Source organism: Protobothrops mucrosquamatus, unplaced genomic scaffold (assembly GCF_001527695.2).
Source record: "Protobothrops mucrosquamatus isolate PMUCROS unplaced genomic scaffold, P.Mucros_1.0 scaffold487, whole genome shotgun sequence".
Classification (NCBI taxonomy): domain Eukaryota; kingdom Metazoa; phylum Chordata; class Lepidosauria; order Squamata; family Viperidae; genus Protobothrops; species Protobothrops mucrosquamatus.
In genome coordinates this window covers 136470-148032 of record NW_015386806.1, presented here as the reverse complement: position 1 = coordinate 148032, position 11563 = coordinate 136470, and the positions used below count along the sequence as shown (strand labels likewise).

At 42.4% G+C, this 11563-nt stretch overlaps 1 protein-coding gene across 1 annotated transcript in view; it reads right to left on the bottom strand.

Annotated features, from left to right (window-relative positions):
• Positions 1–7693: 7693 nt before the first annotated feature.
• The window catches only part of LOC107288144 (voltage-dependent calcium channel gamma-8 subunit-like), a 24483-nt gene continuing 20613 nt past the window's right edge, over positions 7694–11563 (bottom strand). Inside the window, exon 4 of the mRNA XM_015816729.1 lies at positions 7694–8334. Coding sequence (XP_015672215.1) covers positions 7694–8334 — 641 coding nt within the window. The remainder of the gene's footprint in view (positions 8335–11563) is intronic.

The window sequence follows — 11563 nt, the reverse complement described above, 5'->3', positions numbered from 1 at the left end:
TCCACCACTTCATCCACCCGTCCCTCTATACGTTCTACATGAACTGCAAAGCCTTGAAAAATTTGTGACATGTTCTCGCACAATTCATCATGTTTTTTGCTAAGAAGCTCTTCTGTTTCCATTCTCATTTGCTGTACTATTTGCTTGGAAACTTGTGCCAAAGATTCCTGTAAATCTTTAAGAGTAATGGGGGGGGGGGCGAAGGTGGAGGAGTTTTAGGTTTCTGTTGTGTAATTTGCACAACTGGGGAAGAAATAGCTGTTTTAGGTACTGCAGAAGTTCCAGTACGTTTAGAAGCCATTCTGAAAGCACTCTGAGAATAATCCAAAACAAGAGAAAGCAGCAGCTGTTTAACCAAACTTTCCTTGAATTTAAAAGAGTCTTTTCAAAGTATCAATCCACAACAGCAAGTGCTTAGCCAAACTTTTCTTAAGTTCAAAGAAGTTCAAAATGGTCTTTACAATGTATCAATCCACAACCGGAAGAGAAGTAAAAGTTTTCCTTTGAAACAAAGAAACGGCTTGTCCGCAGCCATTTTCTTCTCAAATTAATTATAACAATTGAGAAGAATGTCTTTAAATCTTCTGAGTTAAAGTCTTTATCAGTCAAAGTCCAGTTTTCCTGGCCAGTTCTGTCTGTTGATAAGTTTACTCACGATTAAAAATCTGAATAAATATCAGAGGTGGAGATGACGTCTGGCTTCGCTGCAAATGAAGACATCCCGAGCTGCGGAGAAAGCTCTGAGCTCCGGAGGAGTTCTCACCTTCGTCCCCCTGGAATGCTCCTAGGGGGATTAGGGAACTCTACTCCTACTCAGAGTGAACTCGCCCTCTCTCCTTCTCCCGAAGAGAAAGCTCAAGCCACCAAACAGCTGATGCACGCTGTTTCGGCGGCTTTAACGCAGTCCCGGACGGGAGGCTTGTAAAAAGCCTCCATCGGCCATCGCCTGACCACCGGAAGCCTTCGGTTTTTGTGTTTTGTGTTCTTTTTAATTTATGTATTTAATATTTTTAATTATTTTTTTTATTTTTTTTTACATTTTTGTTGGATGATGGACATCTGTTTATCCCAAGAATATTTTATGTTCAGTTACTGACCCACTATCTTCACTGCAAGTTGGTTCCAGTCTTCCACTACTCTTTCTATGAAGTAATACTTTTGAATATTACTTTTTAACGTCCCTCCTGTCAGTATGAGGTTATGCCCTTCTGTTCTTGATTTTTGCTTAATGTTGAAAATGAATTTCAGTAATGTAAAGGATAATGTATGTATCTTTGTGCTTTGTTCCCTTCATTTTATTTCTTTTTCTGTCATTATTTTAAAAGCAATAACATTTATAAAAAAGCAAAAGAAGAATATATATTATTTCTGCCCCTCAATCATCTTATGAAAAATAAGAAAAGAGAACATTTTCTTCCTCCTCTGCCAAATATCATTGGGGTGCTAATCACACACACAATCTGATCCTCTTTTTTAAAAAAGCAGATGTAGTCACTTTCAGGATCCCTTCATTTGGCAGGACCTATAGAAAACCGTCTGGTTTGATTTCTTTTTCTTGCTGCTTATATAAATAATGTGCACCTTTTCCTGGCAGCACCTCAGCAGTAAAACTCTTAAATTTTAAAAATGTGTTGTATTTGGCAATCCGCGGAAGGCACACAGTGCTCTAAAATCTAGACATAAATTAATGGGAAGTCGGTGGGGAGTGAGTAGGCAAAAACTAAGGTTTTTGATGGAAAAAAGCTTCAGGAGACTGGCTTGTAGTATGACTTGAATCATCAAAAAGCTGATTCATCCCTCCTCTAAATAGTCCCATAAGTTCAACATCCAGAGACACGTGTGAATGTGGAGAGACACAGAGCTCGACCCGTCTGCTGGTATGTTGGCTACTACCAGAAACATGACTTATTTGGGGGCAACAACAAGCCAGGAAGGTGGCTTCATTCTGGCAGTTTAAAGTTTGATCTAGAAGAAAAACATCCAGAGACTGTACATCAGCCGGACAGAAGGAGGTCAGGATTTGCTGAATGCAAAAAACACTGTCCCGGATGAAACTCAAAGGCTCCATGAATACTTCACCCTAAGATGGGCTCTGAGGGAACGTCTCTGAGGCATCAGGAGCAGACATGGGAGGATGATCAAAGGGAGGAAACGCCCTGAAAAGACAAGACCCTGCATTGGATGTACAGATAGCTGGGTAGGCAAACATTGGGAAATCCTGCCAGGGGCTGGAAAGAGCTAGATTAAAACACAGCACTGAGGCACTGATCATAGCCGCACAAGAACAGGCACTAAGCACCAGATCCATCGATGCAGGAGTCTACCACACTAGACAGGACCCAGGTGCAATCTATGCAGAGAGGTCTCAGAAAGAGCACAACATACAGGTAGTGCTCGACTTACAACAGTTCATTTAGTGACCGTTCAAAGTTACAACGGTGACTTATGACCATTTTTCAGTTACAACCTTCGCAGCATCCCCATGATCGTGTGATCAAAATTCAGATGTTTGGAAACTGGTTCTTATTTATAACCGTTATTGTGTCCCAGGGTCATGTGATCACCTTTTGCAACCTTCTGACAAACAAAATCAATGGGGAAGCCAGTTTCATTTAACAGCCGTGTTACTAAATTAACAACTGCGGGGATTCACTTAACAACTGTGGCAAGAAAGGTCATAAAATGGGGCAAAACTCACTCAACAAATGTCTCAGCAACAGAAATTTTGGGCTCAATGGTGGTCGTAAGTTGAGGACTACCTGTATTAGTGACAGGGTATAAGATGCAGGCAGCAACAAAGTAGGCCGAATGGCATAACTAAGCTGCTATGATTAATTGTCAGAATCACTTCATTCATTGCTTTGTATTTTCTAACTTGCCCATTGACGTAGTTAAACATGTCATAAGAACAGGGTGGCGAGTTGGAGTTTTAGAAAAGGCTAAAATGGGGCCAGCACCAAATGAATATATATTATTTGTTTGGAAATGCTATGATACAATATGTGAACAGGGCAATTGTACTTTGTCAACCCAGGAATAGGATTTGCAGGAATGAGTGAATTTTAGTTTTTTTTAAATTTGTGTTTCAAATAGGACTGCACATATGTTATAGATGCGCATCCAGCAGGTGCCAGGGAATGAGTGATTTTGAGCATTGGCAGTGGATCACTGGCCTAACAAATTTATATATTTGAAATATTGGCTGAATCAAAAGCTACCCAAATGGGAAATGCCACACACAGTTGGGTTGCAATTAAGTCCAGTAGGCAAGGTTTGCGGATGGAATTAAGCCCTCTTAACCCTTTCTTTGGCAATTTGGCAACTTACTCTTGCTAAAGAAAATGTGACTGAGTTTCTCAGTCATCCAGGTCATCGTTGTCTCAAAGGTCCTTTTTTGTTTCAAAAGGCAATTGGACTTCCTTTGTTTTTTAAAGGAAAAAACAAAGAAAGTCCTGTTGCCTTTTGAAAAAAAAGCACCTGAAGGTGTGAAGCAAAAATAAACTGGATAATATGTGTATAAGAAAAGTGCATGAGTCTTGCTCTACCCAGCCAGCCAGATCCATTCTAGACAGACTAGCATTTTTTTTTTTAAAAAAAGTCCATATGTTGCAGAGGTGTCTGTAGGGCAAAAAAAAAAAAAATCAACCAGGTGGCCTCAACAGGTGTAATAAAAGCTATACCTGTTTTGTATGTGCACATAAAAAAACCAGGTAGATTTTCAATCATACCACTGCAGTTCCCACCCTGACATTTTTTTACCCTACCTTGTAGACACTCTGATATTAAATCATTGGTTTTCTTTCACAGGCCCCTGAATGAGTTATCTATTCTCAAGGCTCACAACACGTGGGGGGGCCTTTCTACCACTCACAGCTTGGATATGCTTCTCTTTCCCTTCAATAACATCTTCCCAGAAAGTGTTTTCATAGGACTTTATTTGAAAGGTAGATTCCAGTAAAAATCCATGCATTTGATTGTTGCTATTATGACAGACAAGTGCTTTCGTTGTTAATGTTTCTATTGTTTTTCCCTCCAGCTATGAGTTTCTCTGTGTAGCACACTCACTGGATATTTGCCAGTGTTTTCTTCTTGTATTTTGAATACTTTTTTTATAAACCCACTTTATACAGAAAAACTTGGAACAGATGATGCCTTTCCACTGAACAGTGTCCCCTTTCTCTTTCCACATTTTAAATGTCCTTCTTTCTGAAGAGTTTTTAAAAAATGATATCATTGTCACAAAAAGAATGATAAAAAATCTCACCCTTCTCTACATTTTCTAAGACCTGCCTCCGAACAAAGAATACATTTTCATTAAAACGTAAGAGAGAAAAAAATACTAGTTCTCAAAAGGCTAGAGGAAACAGTAAAGAGACAATTAACAGTTTTTAACTGTTTTAGAGACATGGCTTTCCCATAATATTAGCTACTGAAAGAACAAAGCATGTCCCTAATGAACATCTTGGCAAACTGTATTTCTATTACCCAAACAATAAATTGTTCAAAGGTTTTAGTTACTCTTCATGACAAGTGATTGATTATATGCCATCAAGTCATTTTTTATTCCAAGCAACCACACAGATAGATTTTCTCCATGATAATTTAACAAAATAAAGGAATAACAGAGTTGGAAAGGACTTTGAAGGTCTTCTAGTCCCCCTGCTGAAGCAGGAAACTCTATATCATTTCACACAAATGGTCGTCCAATCTCTTCTTAAAAACCTCCAGTGGTGGAGCACCCACAACTTCTGGAGGCAAGTCGTTCCACTGGTTAATTATTCTAACTGTCTAATTTATCTCTAACCTCAGGTCTTCCAATGGTATCATGATGAGAGCTGAGTCAAATCACCTTCTCTTCTGGCCTGGAATTCTGCATATGTGACCCTAGAGTGGCAATCCTAAACTTGCTTACTAAGGAATAAGCCCCATTAGGAGTAGGGCTAATATAGTAAAGACAAATAGGACTTTGCTATTAATTCTGTAACCTGTGAATTCCAAAGCAAAATTCAGTAGCCAGAATGATACTAATTCACTGAACAACCAGACAGTAAGTTTGCTTAGTCACAATTCTACTGCTTCTAATTATACTTACTAACCAAGCAAGATTGCAACAGCCTCCATGGGGCTGCCTATGTAGTTTCAGCTGATTTGAATATTTGTTTAATATATTGCAGAATTTGGATCGTTTGGTCTATAGTACTTCTCATTCATGGAAGGAGAAGTAAGATTCTGGTGATCAATCTTTTAATTTACATTTAATTTTGGAATGTTACCAGCTTTTCTTCCATCCCACTTCCGTATATATTAGATTACAGTTCTCCATTTTACTAATATCTATTTACAGAAAACTTCCCTGAGTCCGTGTTTCAGGGTCACTATAAAAAATAAAATAAAAATAAAACAGTATCTATCTGGCACCTGACTGCCAGTCAACCCACATAGGCTTTAATAATCTTGGTAAACCAGCAACTTTCAGCTTTTGATTTGTAGTCAGGATGTAGCCAAAATAAATTTTGGGTGAGAATGTCACTAAGTGGGAGATGGGGTAGTAGTATATAAATTATGCACTAGAGCAGTGTTTTTCAATCTGGGAAACTTTAAGATGCACGGACTTCAACTTCCAGAATTCCCCAACCAATGGGTCTGGCTGGGGAATTCTGGGAGTTGAAGTCTATACATCTTAAGTTGCCAAGGTTGAAAAACACTGCCCCGGCCCTTAAGGGATCCCTGGGTGCTGCAGTGGTATAACAAGGAGTTGCGAGGTTGGCAGTGAGGATTTGCAGATTCAGGGAAAGCATCCACCAGTGAAGGAAATATGAGGGTAAGGAAGATCCTGTGTTTCACTACCGACCAAAAGTTTCATTAACCAAGTCCTATGAAACATTTTAATAATTTCAATAGTCTCTTCATAAATATCTCTATGCATATATTTGTTTCTGTGCACTTATAAATTTATCATATATGTAAAAAGTCTTCCTAGGAAGCTGATTCTGGGGTAGGTAGGACTAAGCAGAGATATAAACCATCTCTGTTTCTTTGTTTTAAGGTTCTTCCAGATGTAGAAAAGAAGATAATAACATTGGGAAAAATCTGGGTAATAATAATAATAATAATAATAATAATAATAATAATAATAATAATAATAATAATAATAATAATAATAATAATAATAATAATAATAATAATAATAATAAAAAAAGTTGGAAGGGACCTTGGAGGTCATCGAGTCCAACCCCCTGCTCAGGCAGGAACCCTACACCATTTCAGACAAATGGCTGTCCAGTCTCTTCTTAAACACTAATTGGCAGAATGTCATTCAATATGGACAAGGGACAATTTTATAATACAGCAAGGATTCCCTCTTCTCCAGAGGCAGCTTCATCTCAGGAAAAGCTATGGCTCGATCTTAAGAGTTGGGCCAAAGTCAAGGATAAAAAGGAAGGAAATATGGCAAAGCTAGTGGATTCGAAATACTTCTGACAACCACTAGGGGGCAGTAGGTCCATTTCGATTTTCAAACCCGTGTGTGTGTGTGTGTGTGTGTGCGCGCGCGCTTTTCTCCAGCACTGTTTTGGCACAAACTTTTGTCAGCCCTTAATTAAGCTGCAGTGGAAGAGAGGGTTTCCTTTCACCCCTGGAGGAAACAAATAATCTCTTGATCTACACTGCAGCCCCAAATTTGGCACAGTATGCTGTGGAAGCCATTTGTAGGAGGCTTAGGAGTGGGGGCTGGGCCTTCATCCATACCTGTCCCTTGGCAGGCTGTAGGAGAGGTCTTCACTTAGTGTGTAAGAAGAATTACCTTTCTTCCCCACAACTACAGAGTAAATAATCACAGCATTGCTTTTGAGTATTCCACCATCAATTCTGGTTCTCCTCAAGGTGCCTGCTTGAAAGAACTGATGTTTGAGTAATTTCTTTTGATCTGGGGAAAAAGAGCAGGCGATCCCTGCACCCCTTTTTGAAAGCCTCTTGCTGAGCCTAGCCTGACTCCTCCATCTCTGCTCCACTAAAATTGTGGTCTTGGATCCTGTGGTTGGGTGAATCAGGGGAAGCAAATTCCTGGTTAGGTGGTTGGGTGGTTGGATTGAGAAATGAAGGGAGAAGAGGGGAAAGGAGAAGAAGGAAAGAGAGAGGAGAGGAAGGAGGGGAAGGGGGAGAGAGGAGAGGAGATGAAAGAGGGGAGGGGAGAGAGGAATGGAAAGGAGAGGAAAGGGGAGGGGAGAAGGAGAGGAGCAAAGAATGGAGGGAAGAGGGAGAGGAGTGGAAAGGAGAGAAAGGGGAAGGGAGAAAGAGGAGAGGAGGGAAGAGAGGGAAGAGTGGAGGGAAGATGGAGAGGAGTGGAAAGGAGAGAAGGGAAGGGTGAGAGAGAGGAGAGGAGCGAAGAGAGGGAAGAATGGAGGGAAGGGGGAGAGGAATGGAAAGGAGAGAAAGGAGGGGAAGGGTGAGAGAGAGGAATGGAAAGGAGAAGGAGAGGAGCAGAGAGGAAAGAGGGGAAGGAAGAGGGAGAGGAGTGGAAAGAAGAGGAAGGAGGGGAGAAGATGAAGAAGCAAAGCAAAGCAAGCAAGAAAAATGCTCACTGGATGGATTGATTTCTCGCTTCTCAACATTCTGACTCGCCTGATGTCCTCTGAACAGTATTTTTTCTTCCCCTTTTTTCCTTCCCATGCCCTCTCCTCTCTTAAGTCCATCCCTACACTGGCGTGGTCTTCCTGTTGAGTGTGTTGGTGTTGGAGGAGGCATCTTTACCCAGGGTACCAGTGGCTCCTGCTACCCCAGGCCCAGTCACCGTGACTGTCACTCCGGGATCTTTGGGGAAGGTGTTGTGCAACTGTAAGAATCCGCCACCAGTCCCGGTTGCCCCGGAGGTTGTTGCCCCTGTGGAGGTGGTCTCACTGGCACCGCTGTAGAGGGAACTGACGTTGGCCTTGGACGGGTCTCTAGACAGTGTGTACATAGAGATGTCGGTGGAAGGGAAGCCCTTCAGGCCAACAGGAGAGGTTTCTCGAGACTGGGATGGCTCGGTGGAGCGGGAGCTGGAACGTGACCGGCGGCGGTATCGGAAACGGTAACTGGGCAGACGCAAGATGGCTGAGGAGGAAGAAGGGTTCTTCAAGAGTTCTGTGCGGCTTTTGCAATGGGCCTCACGATTCTTCTCGATATATATGTTGACTGCCAGCACGCCAATCATCTCAGCCAGGATGAAGGAAAGGCCACCAAAATAAAAGGACCAGCCGTAAGAATAGTGGCTCTTCTTCTCATCGTCACGTTTTGTGCCGGGATCACCAGCATTGGCCGAGATGTAGACAATGACGCCGATGATGTTACTGAGGCCTGTGGCACAGAGAGGGTGACAATGGACTGATTAGAAAAAGAAAAAGAAAAAAGGAAAACCCCTAAACTTGCAACCATTTGTTTAGCAACCATTTGAGGTTACAATGGAACTGAAAAAAATGACTTGGAACCAATCTTTGCATTTACAACTACAGGCGGTCCTTGACTCACAACCATTCATTTAGTGACTGTTCGAACTTACAACGGCACTGAAAAAAGTGACTTATGACCATTTTTCACACTTACGACTATTGCAGCATCCCCATGGTCACGTGATCAAAATCGAGCCGCTTGGCAAGTGCCATGTATTTATGACGGCTGCAGTGTCCCGGGGTCATGTGATCATCTTTTACGACCTTCTGACCAGCAAAGTCAATGGGGAAGCTGGGCTCACTTAACAACCGTATTACTTGCAATAGTGGCAAATATCTGTAGCTCAGGTGGAGGATGAGGGTGAAGGTTCATGCTCCGAGCTTGTGGGTCGGTGTCCAAACATTTTGTTAGCAGGCTAGGTAACATCTTCAGCGGAGTTTAGGGGATGTCAGTGTCAGTGTTTTGTTTGTAACGGCTTCAGGTGTGGGTGTGTTCAGTGAGGGTCTATGGTAGGTCTTGTGATGGGCCAGACCCTCAGCTTTGCAAGCAAATACCCCACCCCACACAAAAGAAGTTGTGTCCAGACTGTCTTCAGAAAGGCCAGGACATACTGCAGTAGCACAACATTAAGAAAAGCAGAAGAGAAATGGCTGCTTGACGTCTTTCTCTGTAACAGCTATCCCAAAAATTTCGCATTCCGACACACAGCACCCAAACCACAACACACCACACAGCCAACAACCATGCAAAAACTAACCCTACCATACATAAAAGGGGTGTCGGAAATGACAGCCAGAATTCTCCAACCGCTAAGAATAGCAATAGCCCATAAACCCACAGCCAGACTCCGCTAGGAATTATCCAGAGCCAAAGACAAGATACAGAAGGATGAAAGAAACAATGTAATCTACAAAATCAATTGTTACCATTGCAACCAACTCTACGTGAGACAAACATCACATCAATTAAAACCAGAATCCACAAACACCGGCTGGCAGTCAAATGCCACGATCCCAAATCCTTAATCGCTACCCACACCGACACCAAAAAGCACCAGTTTGATTGGAGAAGCACAAAAATCATCAGCCACGCTACCACCCACATCACAAGACCCATCACAAGATTCCCACTGATGACTCACACCTGACCCCAGCACAAGACCCATCACAAGACCCTCACTTGACACATCCACACCTGACCCATCACAAGACCCTCACTTGACACACCCACACCTGACCCATCACAAGACCCTCACTTGACCCATCACACCTGACCCATCATAAGACCCATCACAAGACTTCCACTGATGACTCACACCTGACCCATCACAAGACCTTCACTTGAACTATCACACCTGACCCATCACTCACTTACCACTCACTTACCACTCATACCCATTACAAGACTCATTACAAGACCCTCATTTGACACACTCACACCTGACCCATCACAAGACTCACTGATGACTCACACCTGACCCCATCACAAGACCCTCACTTGACATACTCATACTTGACCCATTACAAGACCCATTACAAGACCCTCACTTGACACACCCACACCTGACCCATCACAAGACCCACTGACCCATCACAAGCCCTTATAAAGAGAGGAGCACTGACACTGACTTCCCCTAAACTCTGCTGAAGATGTTACCTAGCCTGGTAATGAAATGTTCAGAAACCAACCCACAAGCTGGGAGAATGAACCTTCACCCTCAACTGTGTTACTAACGTAACAACTGTGGCATGAAAGATTGTAACATGGGGCAAAACTCACTTACCAAATGTTTCACTTAGCAACAGAAATTTGGGGCTCAACTGTGGTTGTACATCAAGGACTACCTGTATTGCAGCATCTCCACAGTCACGTAACCGAAATTCAGGGACTTGGCATCTGTGATGTACTTAGTTGCCGTGTCCCAGGGTGATGCGATCGCCATTTGCAACCTTCCCAGTTGCCTTCTGACAAGCAAAGTCAATGGGGGATGCCCGATTTGCTTAACAGTCACATGATTCACTTAACAACTGCAGTGAACTGCTTAACAACTGCTGCAAAAAGGGTCATAAAATTGGGTACAATTCATTTAATTGCTTAACAATGGAAATTCTGGTCCTAATTGTGGTTGTAAGTTGAGGACTACCTGTATGGTGATTCAATAGCAGGACTATAGTTGCATAGCTTCAGATTAGCGCACCTCTGGCAATAGCTGATTTTATTTCATTTGTATTGGAGGCTGAGAACTATCCCTTTAAGAGACAGGACAAGAACTTCTGAGCTCCTTTCTCTCCCTCTTTGGAGGAGGAGGAGGGACTGGGGTTTTTTTTAAAGTAAAAATAGGCTTAGTAAGCCTATTGGAGAGTAATACCCTAATTTTACTTATATTTTTAAAAAGCTGAAAAGCACACTGGTAAAATTTGCTCATTTCCTACTAATTTGGGTAGTGCAATCTGAGAAGCTTTGAAAGCTGCAAAAAATATGATCCATGGGTCACAGCTTGCACACCCTACCCTAGATGACAGAGAACACCTACACACACAGAGAGAGAGAGAGAGAGAGAGATTGGCCTCTAATTCCCCTATTCAGAAAGAAATGCCTATAACAGAATATTTGTAGCTCAAGGTTGGACTGTGGGGTCCTTGATGCTCTCTGAGCTTTGTGGTTTTCTTGCAGGTGTTTCATTAGCCAACTAGGTAACATCAGTGCTAGAAGGGGGTGGGGTTTGAATCATTGATGATGTTACCTAATTGGGTAATGAAAGGTCTGCAAAAAAACCCCCACCAAGCTCATAGTGCACCAAGGACTCCACAGAAAGAATTGCAAACACTTTTCTGCAAGGCCTCTGATTCTGAAGCATCAGTGGTTTCTATTGGTACTTGGTAGTCCTTGACTTTCCTTCCTGGCTTCCCTTCGGTCCTGCTGATAACTGCCAAGATGCATGTTGTGTTCTTTGTATTCCCCCCCCTTAATCCCCTATGCATATCCTGATCACCCATTAAGGGTGATTGCCCTTCACCATTGATCGCCCATTAAGGGTGATTGCCCTTCACCATTGATCGCCCATTAAGGGTGATTGCCCTTCTCCATCTGCATACAGTTTCATGCCCGTTGCTGGTTGGCTAACTAGCAACAGGGT